The following is a 19,201-nucleotide window of genomic DNA, read 5'->3' on the forward strand; positions in this document are numbered from 1 at the left end:
TAAGCAAACAGAATGTGCCTTTAGACTATAAGACAGATGGTTGCTGGTAATGGGCCTCTGTACTACACTTATGCAGATATTGCTTTCGAAATCACGATGGTCAATTTCAACATTAATGATGTCTTCAATGCAAACTCGGTAGTGAACGGTAGTGAATGGTCATGTCTGAGTTTCACTGATCTTTTACAAACAGAGTATGAGATGGATGGAGGGTGTAGTTTGGGGGTGACAGTGATATTGGTGGAGGGTGTTGGGGTTATAGTGAGATGGGTGGAGGGTGTCGGGGTGAGAGTGAGATGGGTGGAGGGTGTTGGGGTTATAGTGAGATGGATGGAGGGTGTAGTTTGGGGGGTGACAGTGAAATTGGTGGAGGGTGTAGTTTGGGGTGACAGTGAGATGGGTGGAGGGTGTTGGGGTTACAGTGAGATAGGTGGAGGGTGTCAGGGTTATAGTGAGATGGGTGGAGGGTGTAGTTTGGGGTGACAGTGAGATGGGTGGAGAGGGTGTAGTTTGTGGGTGACGTTAGCGGCAGCATCGTCTCATGAGGTTTATCTGTTGGAGTGGAAGAGACACTGTTATGATCAAAACTCTCAGGGTGTGTCACACTCACCAAGACAACCACCCTCCAGTTACACTGGCCTGTGTGTGTGTGTGTGTGTGTGTGTGTGTGTGTGTGTGTGTGTGTGTGTGTGTGTCTGTCTGTTTGTCTCTGTGTGAGTGAGTGTGTGTGTCTGTCTGTCTGTTTGTCTGTGTGTGTGTGTGTGTGTGTGTGTGTGTGTGTGTGTGTGTGTGTGTGTGTGTGTGTGTGTGTGTGTGTGTGTGTGCGTGGAAGAATTCAGTTTACTGTCACATGTAGTTTCACTTGCTCCATGTTTGGTGGTATGCATGCTGTCTGAGTGCTTGAGGGAGAAGATGAAAAGAGGGAAAGTAAGACGGGGAAAAAGAAAGAGAAAAGAAGAAATGACAGAGAGAAGAACAGAGGGAGAGAGGGAGCAATAGAGGGAGAGAGGGAGAGAGAGCAATAGAGGGTAAGAGGGAGAGAGAGAGCAATAGAGGGGAGAGAGGGAGAGAGAGAGCAATAGAGGGGGAAGAGGGAGAGAGAGAGCAATAGAGGGAGAGAGGGAGAGAGAAGAACAGAGGGGAGAGAGGGGAGAGAGAAGAACAGAGGGAAGAGGGAGAGAGAGAGCAATAGAGGGAGAGAGGGAGAGAGAGAAGAATAGAGGGAGAGAGGGAGAGAGAGAGCAATAGAGGGAGAGAGGGAGAGAGAGAGCAATAGAGGGTAAGAGGGAGAAAGAGAGCAATAGAGGGGAAGAGGGAGAGAGAGAGCAATAGAGGGGAAGAGGGAGAGAGAGAGCAATAGAGGGTAAGAGGGAGAGAGAGAAGAACAGAGGGTAAGAGGGAGAGAGAGAGCAATAGAGGGGTGGTGACCTGCATGTTTATGAGTGCTGAGATAAAAGGCATGCAAGCATCAGGAGGCTCAGTGCACTTCCTCCTGGAGAATCCCCCCCTGACATCCAGCCAATTACGGAGCTCCGCATCCCATGTCAACTCCCGGGGAACGGCCATTAATCAAAGCAAACTTTCCAGCAGCCATAATTATGAAAACGAGCCCGGGCCCGCCGAGAGCGCCACCCGCTCATCTCACGCTCCGTGCCGCCTTATTGGCCCATCCCCAGGGCACGGGGGCATCTGATTGGCCATCCCCAGAGACAGATGCCGTCTGATTGGCCCACCCCCCAGGTCAGCGAGCCGTGTGAATGTGTCACTCTAAGGTGATGGTGGTGGTGTCGGGGTGAGGTGCTCAGTGCAAGATGGGAGAGGAAGACTCCGACCCTGACGCGGCCGGAGGAAGAGGGAACCAGTGGGATTCGATTAGCTCACGCTGGCAACAGTGTTTGTCAATCTGTCACTCATGTCTGGAGAGTGAAGTTAACACACACTTCTCTGTGTGAAATTGCAAGTAAAATTCATGATCAATGTAAATCAATGGTCTCTACTGGAGCTCAGTTAATGGGCCCAGTCCATCCATACAGTGCGTCTGCTTGGCTGAAGGGGCGCTGTGGCTCTTGCCAGATAGATCCAGGTCACGGTGAACTGCAGGCGAGGCCGAGTGATTACCGTGGCAATGGAGTCGTCGTTAGAGCAGTCTCGGGTGACTGAGCGAAGCTCGCCGGTGATTTATTGTGTTTTGGCGGAATGGTGCGCGATGACCGCTGGACACAAAAGGTCAGCGGGAAACGTGTGCTTCTGCACACCTGTACAGCGAAGGGCCCGCTCCATGGGGTTATGGGACTGTGTGTGTGTGTGTGTGTGTGTGTGTGTGTGTGTGTGTGTGTGTGTGTGTGTGTGTGTGTAGGAGAGAGAGAGATGTCAACTCAGGCTTTGAACACGGACCACTCCAGCTCTTTCCTCTCCTGCTGTCATGTACAAAAAAACTGCAAGCCTATCTCATCTCTACCGTTGAAGGGAAATTACTCATCGTTTTTCCTCTCCCATGTGCTCTCCCTCTATGTCTGTTTGCTCTCTCTCCCTTTCTCTCTCTCTCTCTCTCTCTCTCTCTCTCTCCCTCCCGCTCTCCTTCACCCTCTTTTTTTGCTCCCTGAGAAAACCACTCTGACTAGAGTCATGTAATTTCTAATTTCCCAACATGATACCACCAGGCCTTTTCCTGTTTCTTTCTCTCGTTTCGTTCCCCCCCCCCCCCCCCCCCCCCCCCGGTGTGAAACTCAGTGCTGCTCCTCCAGTGCCCAACTGCACGGCTGTGTTTGAATCAGACAGGCCGGGATAATTCAGATCTCTCTGCACTGCCACTGCTGGCCTGCAGCACTCCTGACAAAAATCAATAAGGCGAATTGTCACGCTTCCCCTCCAGACTGCCTCATCCTCTCGGCAAAGGCGGTGACGAGAGCGACCCGGGCGAGCAGTTCATGGAAGTCAGAGTGAGTTCTGCACAAAACATGGTGTTGGAGAGGGGAGGATGCTGCTAGTCTGGGGGTTCTTATGAAACACACACACACACTTACAGACAGACAGACACACACACACACACACACACACATGCACACACTCACACTCAAACTCACACATACACACATTTCAGTGATTTTTGTACAGAAGAAGATTAATACAGATGAATACAGATGAAGAATGAATAAAGACAAAATGTTACATCTTTTTAAAGTTATGGATCAAACTCAAAATGCTTGTACTGCACTCTTTTATTAGCAATCTGACTCTAAGGATTGTGGGTAGAAGTTTTACATATGTGCACACACACACACTCACATACACACACACACACACACACACGCGCACCTGATCTCCAACAGCATTTGAGTGCACATGGAAAGGCTCATTAGGATAAATGTGTTTACACACAGATTGGTGGGCTTGCATGAGCAGATGTAGAAGTGTTTGTGTGTGTGTTTGAATATTTTCACATATGCTTCAAATCCATAGAGCCACACATGCTTCAATATTCAGTGGGAAATCAAGTGTAAATCATGCATGCGTGAATGTCAGTGCAAAAGTTTGCATTCATCACAATTCTCCACATGTGCGTGCACACACCTCTCTATATACACCTGTGAATCCACCATAAGCAGCAGTTAGCTTGATTACAGTAAGGCCTCTTAAGGCTTGAGATGGAGCTGACGTGAAAATAATGTGAGTCCGAGTGGCCTTGTGGTAACCCTACCCCCCCCCCCCCCCCCCCACCCCCCCTGGTGGTGACACTGAGTGTGCGCTTCATTTGGGAAATGGGCTGAGAGCCTTTAAGGACGCCGCTGGCCCAGTTTGTGATGACTCGCTCAGGTTTTTGCGTGCACATTTCCTGGAACGTAGCAGAACCCCCCACCCCCCCAACTCGTCGCTTTCCCCTCCCTGCAGAGCTCTCCACACTCTGTCGTCAGTGCCCCTGCCCGCTTTGGCGCAACTTAGTCATCGAGTCGATGATGTGGTGGGCCGCATTAGTGGTGTAATGCATTAAGCTGTTATATGTACTGACACCCACTCCACACACACACACGCGCCACACCACCCCGCACTCCCCCTTCCCAACACACACACACACACACACACACACACACACACACACACACACACACACACACACACACACACACACACACACACACACACACACAAAATGGAGGGTGTCCTGTAGTGATGAAGAAGAGAACTCAGCCGTCCCCAACTTCATTGTATGCACATAAGCCTGATGGATGAGGTGGTGCTCCGCGCTCAGGCCCTGCCCTAAATAATCACCATTTTCTGGATGACTGTAGCCCAGCGTCTCGGCAGGCGCACGCCGAACAGCCAAAGAGACGGGCGTAATGCAGCGTGTATTTTTGGAAGCTCTCTCTCCAGTGGCTGCCAATTACCTTAATTAAAGCCCTTGCCCCTCACACTCTGCGTTCCTCTGCAGACTCCACACCCCCCCACTCTCCCACTTATCCCCCCCCCCTCCCCCCCTCTTGCCACAGGGGGACGTGAAAAGGAGAGTTAGCGGATGAGAGGGGGAGCTTTCGGGCCCTGTGCTCTTGTGTAAAGTGACAGGGATTCGTTTTTTTTTTTTCTAGAGGCGAGGCCAAGCTCTTTTTCTGCCTTTTGTTCATTTCCTTTTTTTTTTTACTCTTTCAGTCCTGTGCAAGAAGTGTGCAGTCTTAGGGATGGAACAAATGCGCTCTCCTTCTGCTCAAGCTTTCCTTTATCTCTCTCTCTCTCTCTCTTTCTCACTCTCTCACTTTCTCTCTTTCTCACTCTCTCACTCTCTCTCTTGCTCGCTTTCTTTAGTTTGTCTTCCCTCGCTCTCACTCGTGCATGTTTAGACCTCCACCCTGGGCAGGGTGATCTCTCATCCTCTCTCTCTCTCTCTCTCTCTCTCATCCTCTCTCTCTCTCTCTCTCTCTCTCTCTCTCATCTCCCCATCCCCATTTGCTCTCTTATCTCAGTCTGTTTTTTTCTCCCTTCGCGTTTACTATCCCTCCTACTCGCCAGCACAGACAGCACACTCAAATGCACCACATCACCCCCCCCCCCCTCTCTGTATTCTCTCTCTCTCTCTCTCTCTCTCTCTCTCCTGCTCCATGTCTCTTCATCTCTCCAATCATCAGTGCTGTGCCTGACCAGCACTTTCTCTGCTCTGTTATCTTTCTTCTTTATTTGCTCCTGCTTGCGTCAGACAACATAGGAACACAGCACACCAGTGAACACTTCTCTCTCTCTCTCTCTCTCTCTCTCTCTCTCTCTCTCTCTCTCTCTCTCTCTCTCTCTGTCTCTCTCTCTCTTTTTCTCACTCTCTCTCTCACTCACTCTTGCTCGCTTTCTTTACTTTGTCTTCCCTCCCTCTCACTCATGTTTAGACCTCCACCCTGGGCAGGGTGATCGCTCTCTCTCTCTCTCTCTCTCTCTCTCTCTCTCCCTCTCTCTCTCTCTCCCTCTCTCTCTGTCTCTCTCTCTCTCTCTCTCTATCCCTGCTGCTCTGGTGAGTGGTGTTTCTGCCGTGTGAGTGGTGGCGGTGGCCAGATGTCTCCCAGCTGGAGTGTGTCTGGAGTGGCCGAGGCTGCTGGGATGGTGGACTTACCTGCGTCCGTGCTGACAGAGGCTGATGTTAACACCGTGTCCCGAGCCCCGCGCAGCTGTGTGGCCATTTTCACCCCGTGGGTCAAAAAACAAATAGCCTCCGATGAACTGCACGAGGGACTGACTTTTGTCGGACATTTTCTCTTTCACACACACACACACATACAGTTGAATTGATCTACATCTCAAAACATTTAGGCATTGGTTCAATGCTTAAGTCATTACATTCAGAAGTCTTGAGCCAGTTGTCACATGTAATCTGTCAAGTGACATTTTGAAAGTATTTTGAAAGTATCTTGTTCATAACAGTGACACAGGAACATGTCATTCTGATGGCACTGACATACTGATTGGCATAAACATCTGCTTTTGAGACATAAACTAAGCATTCTGAGCAAGTTACGTGCCTTTGCAGGTAATCCACTGTGTGGTGCAGTTTGCACAAATTGTTTCGAGATATGTGGTGCAAATATTTGTGGTGATTCAAGAAATGCACCAAAGTGACTGAGAAAAACTGTAAATCAGGACATATTACTGTATTTTTGCGTTTAGTCACACAAAAATGTGCTCTTTCTCCCTCTCCCCCTCTCCCTCTCCCTGGCCTCTGTAATCAATGTATCATGGCTGTGAAGCGTGATGGAGGTGGGAGTGGAGTGGGTTGCAGGGAATGAACGCGTCAGCGGCCTGCATGGTGAGTGGGCTTGACCTCTTCACTCCTGCTCAGCCTGCACAACAACGAGTCCTTTTAAAAAACACAGAGGGAAGAAAAAGCAGGCAGAAACAGCATTGAGAGGCAGGAGAGAGAGCTAAATCGAGAAGAGGAGACAAAGATAGATAGATAGATAGATAGATAGATAGATAGATAAATAGATATAGGTAGATAGGTAGGTAGGTAGATAGATAGATAGATAGATAGATAGATAGATAGATAGAGGTAGATAGGTAGATAGATAGATAGATAGATAGATAGATAGATAGATAGATAGATAGATAGAGGTAGATAGGTAGATAGGTAGATAGATAGATAGATAGATAGATAGATAGATAGATAGATAGATTAATAGACAGAGAGAAGACAGTGGAGGGGAGTGTGGGCTAAGTGGGGAGAGGTGAGAAGTCATGGGGAGAGGAGGGGAGCAGGAGGGGAGAGAGTGATGGCCCCCCTGTGGAGGCCCTACAGAGGGCTCCTAAGCACTCCAAACCCTGGCGCGGTTAAATGATTCATACGGGCACCCTCAGAGGCCCCGCAATTCATTCCTGGAGCCCGCTCCATCACATGAGCACTGCACGGCACAGCAGCAGCGGGAGCTGGGCGAAGTCTGACAGGGCGGTCCCCAGGCCTATCATTCTAATTTCTCTTTCTCTCATGGACGCACACACACACACACACACACACACACACACACACACACACACACACACACACACACGCAGACAGATACACACACACAAATACTGTACATACACACACACACACACACTCACACACACACACACACACACACACACAAATATACTGTTTCTCTGTGTCTGGTTTGTGAGGCAGTTCACAGGGAATTTTAATTAACCATGGCACTGCAGGCATGAGAGAAGGGAGGGCAATTAGAAGATGGCCAAAGTGAACGTCCTGATCTGCGGACATTTAGCCGGGCAATTACGCAGGCATTAGCATAAAACAAGTCGGCCCTAATGAAATAATCCTATTAACCATCTCACTCTCTGTCTCACTCTCTCCTTTGTTAGCAAGTGCCACATCACAGTGGTGGAGAGAGAGTGCGAGTGTGAGAGATAGTGAGCCTGACATCAAGGTCATTTTGTTTTGTTTTTGCTTATGTTTGTGGCCTGCATCCATGCAGGAACTAGCCCGTGGTGTCAGCGCTGCGTACGGAAATCCTCAGCGCTATATACAGTCATTTGTCTTAACTCATGCTGAGGGAGGTAATCTATTCGCCAAGGGCTGTAACTGTTCTCAGAGCAACTCTTCCTGTCTCTCACTTAAAGGTCTTCTATGCCCTGCAACTATGAAAAATGTTTTCTTTTAGTTGTAATCGAAAAAAGCACTGCCAACAAACTCATTAGTTGTATTTGCATATTTTAGCAGGCATTTAATGAGACAGTTGTTCACCATATGCAATTTTAATGGGATTGATTCCTGTGTAGCACATTAAACACACACACACACACACACACACACACACACACACACACACACACACACACACACACACACACACACACACACACACACACACACACCTACAGCCCTGGCTACATATGTATTTATGCATATACATCATTTAATATTCAGGCCTGAAAGACTTATAGTTTCCACCTCACTAGTCGCGGACCTCCTGTAGGCGTTCTGTGCTTATCTTAACTGCCCAAGCTCATGTCCCCATTGTGCATGTATGAAACTCGCCAGTGGGACTCCAGTCAGCCCCAATGGAAAACAGTCCTACCTGTAATTAAAGCAAATTGCTGTATTTCTTTAATCTAATTGCACAAAACATGGGTCAGTGCATTGTGCTTGACTAGTCATCTCATTACTCATTTCCAGGAATGAAGTGCGCAGGTTTGTCAGCGAGTAATTAACTGAACAGCCCGGCCTGCTCAGCCAAACGAACCGACGCAGTTGTGTGTGTGTGTGTGTGTGTGTGTGTGTGTGTGTGTGTGTGTGTGTGTGAGAGTAATTAACCGAGCAGCCTGGCCTGCCCAGGCTGTTGCGTTCTCCCAGTGAGATGAGCCTCCATCAATGTGTGTATGTATGTGTATGTGTATGTGTATGTGTATGTGTATGTGAATGTGTATGTGTATGTGTATGTGAATGTGTATGTGTATGTGTATGTGTATGTGTATGTGTATGTGTATGTGTATGTGTATGTGTATGTGTATGTGTATGTGTATGTGTGTGTGAATGTGTGTGTGACAGAGAGAGAGTGTAAGAGGGAGTGAAGTGTGTAGAGTGTGGGTGAATGTAATTAAACCTGAAGGATGTGCTGTGATATTGCCTCCGGCTCCAGTTAGTCCCTCATTTCAGAGCATCTGATCTACAATAAGCTAGCCATCCACCCACACCTAAATAGCAAAATGCATTCCTGACTTGGACTTGAATGACATTTGAACTTCCCAAATGCCTGATGGGTCGATATGAGATCTTTTTTTGAATAGATTAATGGAATAGAATAGCATTCTGAATAGGAGATTGTGGCCCGTACCACAACAGAATCTCCCATTGTTTTGTTAATGCTTCTTTATTTCTGAATGGGAATTTAGAGATGCCATCCATTACCGGATGCTACCTCATTCTAGACATGGCCAATCAATCACAGATTGAACAACATTTGAGAGCAGTCAGGTATTGGCGGATGCGTGGGCGCACCTCATGTTATTATGCGTGTGCGTTTCCTAGCCCATGGCCCGTAATGCCCTGGAGTGTGATGAACGGCACGATAGACAAGACACTTCGAAATCATTCAACATTCAATTCACTTCCTGCATCATTGGCCTCAGACACTAATTTGTCATAGAATGAAATGGATTTTGAAATAGATTGCACTTTGTTATCCAGGATGAAGAAAATCCAGATTTTGAAATAGATTGCACTTTGTTATCCAGGATGAAGAAAATCCAATTTGTATGCAATGCGGGAAAAAAAAAATGAAACATAAAGTGTCTGAGGAGAAAGTCCAGGTTCGCTGACCTTCAACTTTTGTTTTTTGTAATACAAGGTCTCATTACAGTGGATTAGCCTATCTAATACATGTTCACATCTGCACACACTTGTTGTGAAGATGAAGTGTCGGTCTGATGCTGACTCGGAGACTGATAATTAAACTTCAAGTGCACCAACAACTGCCTCCATTTAATTTATCTTTTTCCCCTTCCGTAATTGCAGACCACTGGCCTCAAAATGTCAAAACTTCCTCCACGCCTGCCTGTTAAGGATATATGAGATGAGATCCCCCTCTTTCAGAGTTTTTCTAGAACGTCTGGTCACAATACTGCATGCTATGCTTGTCTGCTGCATGTTGCCCTAGGGTTGCAGAACTCTTTCAAGGTATTTAGTTTGGCTTACATGAATTGTGTCTGTGTCGTCACACGCAGGTGCCGGGGAAAGATACTAAATTTCTGTTGTTATGTGATAGTTTTACCAGCTTAGTGGGTGGCTTTCACAGAATTCCTTGCTCAAACATGTAAAATGCTGTTATCTATCCTGGAACCATGGAAAGAGAAAAAGAGAGAAGAGATAGAGAGAGAGAGAGAGAGAGAGAGATGAGTAGATGTGGGCTTTTTACGTTCACCATGTACCAGGATCGTTTGATCTCAGTTCTTTCATCTAAAAGCACCTGACTTAGAAGGCACTCTATTCTCTTCTATGAGAAAGAATGGGGGGGGTGGTGGTGGGGGGGGGGGGGGGGGGGGGGGGGGGGGCGGGTGGAGAGAGAGGTCTTTTTCTCGCAATCTCTGTTGAACACTCACTTTGCCCTGGCCCCGAGCCCTGGTCAGTTGTGAGTTGTCACACAATAAGTTGAGGTTTTTTTTTTTGGTGCTTCATCACAAAGAGTTCCTCTCAGGTCTTACAGGACCTCTGCTCCTTATGAAAACAACTATTTTTCTCCAACTCTCCAGAGGAACACTTTGCTTCTGGCCTCTGATGCGGTTGCCTCGTGTCAGGACACCGGGTCTTGTTCCAGAGAGAGAGAGAAAGAGAGAGAGAGAGAGAGAAAGAGGAAAGAGAGAGAGGAAGAGAGCGAGAGAGAGACCTTAGTAAGCTCAATGGATAAATGATTGTGTCTGGGCTCTTCAAGGCTCTGAGGAATGGAATGAGATAGTCGGCTTGGGGCACTTGGCTGCACCATCTTTGCGTCTCCCTCTGAAAAATGAGGCGGTGTCATTGTGTTGGCCTTTCCCCGTCAGATGAAAGCCAAAGAACTCTATATAAAGCTCCTACATGAAATGATGTGATTTCCGACATAGATCTGTGTCCTGGTTTGGCAACCCAAGTGGGAAATTTGTTTTTTATGACCTATGATCATTACGTTACAGTACTACCTCCATAGCAGTGAGTATCTGTGTAAATATCTCCGGCTGTTGTTTATGGTATATCTGTATAATCTATTCTCTGACATTTGTGTTTAGGATACCATAACAATAAGATTTAATCCGTTTGAAAGAGTTCTGTCGTACAATGGGGAATTGTTTTTGAATTACAGACCCATTTGAACATGAGCACATGCAAACAAAACAAGATGAAGACAAGGATGGCATTTTTCATTTTCCGTTTTATGCTCCATGTGCAGCAGTAAACCATCTCTGTGAAATGGCTCAGTGCTAAGTATAATAAGCAGCAGCCTGGTCCGCTTGTGTTTGGGGAAGTTGATAGGTTTTTTTGTGTGTGTGTGTGTGTGTGTGTGTGTGTTCTCCTTTTATTCCGATTTCGTTTTGAATACCATTATCTACTAAGTGGGTCACTTTATCCTCCTTGTGTGAACTCTTTCGCGCTCCTGAGGGCTTATAAATAGCAAATTTAACTAACCCTGAGAGGAAGCTGGAGAAAGACACCTGAGGGCTAACATAGCTCTCTTTGGTCCCTGTTTTTTCCCACACTCATCACACCCTCTATCTATCTATCTATCTATCTATCTATCTATCTATCTATCTATCTATCTATCTATCCATCCATCCACCTATATATCCCTTCTACACTCAACTCAACAGCAGCAAATGCAATGTTGATCCAAAAGTGGCAACCGGAGATTCCACCAGCCTCCAGTTGTGTTTGTCAACATGTTGTTCTGTGGGTTGAGTGAAAACCAGCCATGAGAGTGAAAGCGTGAAAGGGCCTCATCTAGAGACAGCGTCCCCGCGCTGGAGTGTGTCATCTCATCACATTCTTCCTCTCTTCTCTTCCCTCCCTCCCTCCCTCTCTCCCTCTCTCCCTCCCTCCCTCTCTCCCTCTCTCTCTCTCTCCCTCTCTCCTCGATCCTGGTGAAAATCTACTGGGGCTCTGAGTGTAGGCTGAGGGGAGACACTGAGAGAAAAGGCAAGAAGAGGATGACAGGAGAGACAAGGGGATGGAGAGAGTGTGAGAGAGGAGAAGAGGGTGTCGCCAGGATGCAAGGACAGAGGAGATGAGGAGGATGGCAGGCGAGAGGAGAGGGGAGGGGAGAGGAGAGGAGGCAAGCCAGAGTGAAGAAGGGAGAGGAGGATAGGTAAATGAAAAGAGAGAGAAGGAACAGAGGAGGATGAGAGAGGGAGGATGGAGCAGGCTTTGACACAGCAGTCTGTCAACTTAATGTGGAGCCAGCAGGGGCCTCACATCTGTTAAGGGAAAAGGGATGCCTATGTCAGCCTCTCTCTCCCTCTTTCTCTCACTCACTCTCTCACTCTCCCTCTCTCTTTCTCTCCCTCCCTCACTTTATCTTTTTCTCTCCTTCTCTACCTCTGTCTCTATTTCCTACCCTACTCCCTCTCCTTTACTTTATTATGTTGCTCATTCTCTCTCTCCCTCCCCTCTCTCTCTCTTTCCCTCTGTCTCTCTCCTCCCTCTTGCTCTCCTCCTGTCTTTATCAGAGCCTCATCTCATTGGCTTTCTCCTCCCTAGGCCCTTATTTATTTCTGTTTGTGTATACTCTGGGTGCTTACGTTGTCACCTGGAGATGGAGCCAGGGCTGATTTGATCACTGATGATCATAACCCTGAGTGCTTACACACTTGATTTATTCCTTGTGTGTTTATGCACGGCAATGTTGTCCGCAGCATGGCTGTTGCTCAGGATACGGCAGACAGTCTAATCCCCTCTAGGTTTTCCTTCACCAGAATGGGGTAGCATCGGCTGATGGCACAGTTGTGAATCCAGAAGAATTAGTGGTATGGAGAGACTGAGAGAGAGAGAGAGAGAGAGAGAGAAAGAGAATGAGAGAATGAGGCACAGAATACTACTCTGTCATCTTTTGTGGGCTGCCTGTTTTTAGTGCAGGTAAGCGAATCTTCCGTGCCAAGAATTTTACGACCTTGGCACGGGTTCCTCGTCTCCTCTTTCTTCCTGTCTGCCATTCTTCGGTCTCATCTCATCACGGCTCGCCCTGTTTGCGGGAACTGGAGCAGGTGCATGCCGCTGCCAGAGGCGGGATGGGCGCCTGATGCCTGGCACTGCCACACACGCCTCCCGTAAAGCCTACAGGCCATGGCGGGCACCACAGGGAGGTCAGTGTGATGGGCTGGACCTCTGCATACCAGCTACCCTGCCACACCCTACTCTTTCACACTGCTCCTCTTTCACACTGCTTCTCTTTCACACTGCTCCTCTCTAAATTCAGTTCAATTCAGAGTTGTTGTTGTTTTTATTATTGGTATCTCTATTTCGATAGAGTGCTGCCAAAGCTGAGCTAGCACCCTGCCCTTACACACTTTCCATCTCAATTTGACTTCAAGTCAGTTCAATTCCTAGTTGTTTTAGTAGTTAGCATACCTAATTAGAAGGCTGCCAAAGCTGATATTTGTAAATGTTCATACCAGTTCATAATGCTATGTAACTGTAATGAATGTAATGAGAACATCAACCGTATGCAATACAGGAGGGGAAACTACAGTAATGTGAAAAGTGTGAAAAGAAAAACAAACCCTTCTTTTGGGTTTCAATGACACTTTTGCAGTCTGCTCTGGTCCCATTTGCCTTGCTTAATCATCTTCACAAGGCTGTTTGCAATATGTGGCTCCTTCAGATAAAGATGTTAAAGTGCAGCCAAAGGCATTGCTGGAGAATTTGCTGCATAATATGTGCTAACGCAGAGTGCTTGGCAAAACAGGCCCTCTCAGAAAGCGTCAAAGGCTGCAAATTGGCCCCACTAAGCTGCAAGTGAGTTCATTTCATTTGCTGCTTTTTTCACCCCTGTTTTCCAGGACTCTAATTCAGAGATCTGAATAGAATATGGGGCATTGTGTGATACAGCATGAAATAGAGGAGAAAGCTGACTGACTTGATTCACAGTAAGACTGAGAGGCAGTTAAATACGTTTTTTATTTCCTCCTGAGTTTCCTGTGTTTGCAGAGTACAGACACACATGCATGTAGACTTAAAGACTCTTGAGTCTCGTTTCCATGGCGTTTTATTAGTTTGCAACTAAACTCACACGTACTCCATGTGCATGCTCACATATGCATTTGCATAATTGCATACACACATTTGCATAAACAAATACACGCATACATGTTCAGACACACAGACCTACATACACTCTCTCTCTCTCTCTCTCTCTCTCTCTGTCTCACACACACACACACACACACAAACACACACACACGCACACACACACACACACACACACACACACACACACACACACACACACACACACACACACACACACACACACACACACTTGCCATGTTCCCATCTCACACTCCCACACTCCCACACTCCCACGCTAGCTGTGCTCCCGTGCTGCCGCGTATCCTGTTGATTATGCGCCGTGCGGATGTCCGATGATGCTGGCCCATCACTTGCTAAAGGGAGGCATAATTGGTGCGTGGAGGGGCTCTGATTACTGCTGAAACCACAGAGCCCAGGGACAAGCTCACCCCACGGCCTGGCCAAACTCCATCTCACACCACTTCATTAAAATCTCTGTGGGCTGCATACACACTTTGGAAATGCACTGTTTGGCTCATCATCGTGTAGAGCTTATCTATAGCAAAGGCACAATATCAATACGTAAGAGTTAGAAGACTGAACTAACATCGTCTCTGTATTGAATTTCTATCCTTTGTGATTCTCAAGATGTCAGTACCTTCCCTCTTTCATTACACCAAAATGGCACTTGACATATAATTCCTACTTTTAAAATATTATTTGTATGACTTTGGCTGTGGAATCAACATATTGAGTGCTATTTTCGATGGATTTATAATGGCAGTAGTTATGCGTGAAGGCTACACATACAGTATGTCAAGGCCAGGCGCTGGTGTTGGCTCAGTGCATACTGGTACATGGACTGAAGTCATATACTGTAGTGCTTTTTGTTCATCAGAGCACTCAGCGTGCATTACAGTGTCATTCCTCATATTCACCCATTCATACACTCTCACAACCTCACACATGCCAACAATACAGACATCTGTCTGTGACCCTTCAAGAGTTGGAACCAGGAACCATCTTCTTCCTCTACCGCTCATTCACGAGATCAAGAGACTCTTGGTCCAAGAGATGCATCAGACCCTCTTGGTGCATTCATTAATCACTTTAGTCGTTTGGTTATTGGTCGATAAACAAAACACTGTTGCACTTTTTTCATTTGGAGGCAGTCAGCAACGTGGCAAAGCTGCCATGTTCTAAATCCACCTAGTGACCTTAGCATTGTGTTACAGTAATACTCGGATCTTGTTGTCTACAAATGTGTCGTAATACAAAAATCACAAAGAAGGAAGCAAAGATGAAAAGTTAGTGTGGAAAAGGCATGTGTGGTGTAAAGTAGTGAGATATTTGTCAAATGGGAGAGTTGCCAGCTCTGGTGACACTGTAGCCTTTCCATTGTTCCTTGTGCCTATCCTACATATTGAAATGCCGCGGCAATGTTGATAGTTTTCTGAATGACAATGGTAACTGATAGTGTAGACATACTGATAGTTTTGATTAGGCTTAACTGAAGCACATTTTTTATCAGTCTATCATGACAGTTCCCATTCTTCCTGATTAAATGTGTACCCCCCACCCCCCCCCCATCCCCACTTGATTGAATGATTTTAACAAAGGCTTAATCTCTCAGATTTCACTATTTGCTGTCAGAAAATTACTTTTCAAAGCAATCAAGCCCTCTCAAAAGCAACCTAATGTACATATTCTCCAGAAACAAGAGCTCACCACTGCACCACACCAGCATTTCTTTCTTTTACAGTAGAGCCATATCTGGACAAATCAGCATATCATGAACACTTCACACTTCACTTGACGAGCACATCCTCCCATACAGCTCCTCTGCCACAGCTGTCGCTCTACCATATCACGAGTACTTCATTAAGTATAAGTATAAAAGTATATATCATTTTTTGATCCCGTGAGGGAAATTTGGTCTCTGCATTTAACCCAATCAGTGAACTAGTGAAACACAAACAGCACACAGTGAACAAACACTAATCCTGGCGCAGTGAGCTGCCTGCTACAATGGCAGCGCTCGGGGAGCAGTGAGGGGTTAGGTGCCTTGCTCAAGGGCACTTCAGCCGCAGCCCACTGGTCGGTGCTCGAACCGGCAACCCTCCGGTTACAAGTCCAGAGTGCTAACCAGTGGGCCACGGCTACCCCATTAGGGATGCCCGCAAACACATTTGAACACAACACTGGCAAGCTCTGCTGGAGTGTATAGCATTGTGTCTGTTAGCATGGAGTAGTCACTTTACATTCTGTCATAATGTTTATGGTGTGCATATGAAGACCCTGCTTTGCATCCCACTCGACGCCTGCCTACATTTTTTCAGTGATATCTACAGAGAAGTGTGCACACTCCCACACACACACACACACACATGCACGCACGCACGCACAAACGCACACACGCACGCGCACACACACTCACACACACTTCTTTGTTCACCCCAGGCTGTAGATTTTGATATTACAGTATATCAGAATCTATCTTGGAATTATTTGTCGACCTTGAATGTTCTGTGAATGTTTGTGTAGTCCTGTCGCATTGCATCCACACGTTTTCGTCTAATTTCCCATTGTATTGAAATGAAGGATGTACTGTTCAACCCACGTATGAGCACGTCAGATTGATCTGGAATTGGCTAGAATCTTTCATATGATCACCATCACTCTCAGCCAGCAGGTCCCCCTCCTGATGTTGAAGAGCTGGGCTGACTTAAAGCCAGTGCTTCCCCTTTCACCCAGATCCTGCAGTGCCCTGTTATCAGATGAGCAGAGATGATCCGGGTTATGTAACGGGCACTTGCACAAAAAGAGCTCGACTTGCCTTGATTACACACAAGGCTGTCGGTGATTGCATGTATGGTAATGGAGTGTCCCTCCTGGGCCACTGCCCCCACTCATTATCCTGTCAGTCGTGGCTCCCCCTCATTTGGGCTGGTTATGAGAGCCGGGTCTGGGCAGTAGGCGCTTCTGTGATTTGAAGCCCCTCGACAAACATCAATATGACTATGAGGACCTTCCTTTTTCCTCAAAAGCGTGAGGAGATGGGGGGCATTAAATGAGCTTTGGTTTTGGCTACATATCACAGAGTTTACTCGTGCAGTCTTTTATAGAATGCTGTGCTCTTGCTTAATTCAGATGTTTAGGTGTTGCTCAGAGTAGGCGCTGTGTCTTATTTCTTACTGTTTTGTAAGACTAGCTGTTGTTTTTGTTCCCATCTGTTTGTATGGGCCTATTCACCTTCCACTGTGGTTTATGCACTGTGGTATAAAGACCTACCAACCCAAAGAGCTACTGTGTGTTCAGAAGCACACAGGCACACACATACACACACTCTCACACTCACACACACACACACACACACACACACAAACACACTCTCACACATACTGTACACATACACACACACACACACACACACACACACACACACACACACATATATACACACACACATACTGTACACACATTAAGCATTTGTTTCCCCAGCAATGTGTTGAATTTCACAATCAATTGAGTGCATTAGGCTATTGTATTGGGACATATAGAGAGGGATCAAAGAGAGAGCCATCCGAATAGTCTAGCACTCTGACAGACGCTATGGTCAGCAGACAGTCAATATGCTGAAAACAAGCACCAGAGGAGATGTCTTTTTCACCGTGATACGCAAATGACCACTTCAACAAAATGCCTAGAAATTCGTAGCCTATATGACCAAATGAAATATTATTCATTTAATTTTAGGCTGTTTTTTTCTAATAGTTTGAATAGTTACTTCATAGACTTGCCAAATGAACATCATGATAGATAAATTTGTCATTTTGAGACATAGAAACTTCCATAAGATGTAATGAATGAATAACTCCTTTGTGTGCTTGTGCTTCATCAATAAATGCTTACACCCAACGTAATAGCATTCGAAGCTATGCACCAGGTCCGATTCAAGAACCGACTGTGGGTTGAGGTCAGCTGACAGTCAATAATAGAAGGATCTGTGGTCACTCGGCAGTCGAGAGGAAATCCAATATGTGTAGGGAGCAGAGATGGCTCACTTGGTGCCCTGTCATCCATCTGAATTATGCTCTCCGTTGGAGGGATAGCCGCCCAGGGTTCATGCTCTTGCTCTTGTGGCGTAAGTGACCAAGTTGTGTGTCTTTTTTTTTTCAGATTGAACAGAGCCAGCCTGGCTGCTTTAATAAATATGTTGTCTCAAGACATGCCTTAATGATTTGAGACAGCAGTATGGCTTTCCAAAGGCGTAATTGATATCCTATTGATTGGCAATGGCATCCGTCAATAGGAATGATAACCGTGGTGTTCAGTATGATAAATGCTGATTTATTTTTATGAGTGCTGGTCTGACAGGGGCAATATGGCAAAGTGAAGCTGAATTAACAATGCTACTTTACTCTCTGTGTGTGTGTGTGTGTGTGTGTGTGTGTGTGTGTGTGTGTGTGTGTGTGTGTGTGTTTGGATGAAAGATGAGGGTTACGACTGTAAGGTTAAACATGGAACATTTTCTCAGTCTGTTTGACTGCCAACTGCCAAAGAGTGGAAACGGAGAAGAAGAAAAGAGGGGGGGGGGGTATTCTGCAGTGACAACAAATAGCCATTGGCATCAACAAGCGGAGGCTATCATCTGCAGTGTGCGGGCTTCCTGCTCTTAATCCCTGGAAAATCCTCAGGAAGAACCAGTGAAACTGCTCACACTCACACCCAAAGGAGCAGGGCCCAGGCACAGATTTGTGCTTGCTGAGTTAACCACGAGGTGAGGTGGTGGGTGCAGGGAATTAGAAAGTCCAAATAACGTGCACTGACAGTGCCCAAATACAAATCCCAACAGTGTGTTGTAACGTATATGTTTGTACTTTCGTAAGGAGGCCCTCGTCTTCAAAGCAGCTTGCTCAGAAGACAGAAGCATATTTGCTGCATTTGAGTTCTTGTGTGTTTTTCTGTCAAATTGAGCTAAATGAGATTTTTTACCAGCTGTTTAAATGCAGACAGAACAATGGATATGTGTTAGGGCCATGGCATGAAAGGATGCTTCAGTGGATTCCTGCACTCAATATTTCAGACTTGTTCACCTTTCTGGTCAGACAGGAAGTGAGCAGCATCACTGCTTTATTTTTAGCTGCACCTGTCCCTCCAGTTGACTTGATGAAGATTCTATCGGGCTAATTACTCTGACCCAATTCTGTCTGGTGGTCCACACAGACAGGGGGGACGATGGGCTAGACGACAGCATCATGCTCTTGCTCTCTCATCGTCCGACAGTCTGGTGGGGGACAGTACTTTTAGCCCTCAGCTGCAAAGGCAACGGTACCAGCAGTAGGAGTTTGTTTCGCACGGTCTCATTAGCGAAAGACATATGTTGTTACTGTGGAAGATGAATAGATTTGTTGCTAATATGCATCTGTGTGGGGCAAGAGTAAAGTTAGACTGTTGAAGTTGAATAGGCCGAATGTTTTCAGTGCT

At 46.5% G+C, this 19,201-nt stretch overlaps 1 protein-coding gene across 2 annotated transcripts in view; it reads left to right on the forward strand.

Moving 5' to 3' along the window:
• LOC121724500 (zeta-sarcoglycan) overlaps nt 1-19,201 on the forward strand; it is a 228,376-nt gene that overhangs the window by 21,796 nt on the left and 187,379 nt on the right. Inside the window, exon 1 of one of the 2 annotated variants that reach the window (XM_042111109.1) lies at nt 2,912-2,939. The exons of the other annotated variant lie outside the window; for it this stretch is intronic. Coding sequence (XP_041967043.1) covers nt 2,928-2,939 — 12 coding nt within the window. The 5' untranslated portion in view covers nt 2,912-2,927. Of the gene's footprint in view, nt 1-2,911; nt 2,940-19,201 lie in introns of those variants that run through there. 2 annotated transcript variants of the gene reach the window in all.

Source organism: Alosa sapidissima, chromosome 1 (assembly GCF_018492685.1).
Source record: "Alosa sapidissima isolate fAloSap1 chromosome 1, fAloSap1.pri, whole genome shotgun sequence".
NCBI lineage: Eukaryota > Metazoa > Chordata > Actinopteri > Clupeiformes > Clupeidae > Alosa > Alosa sapidissima.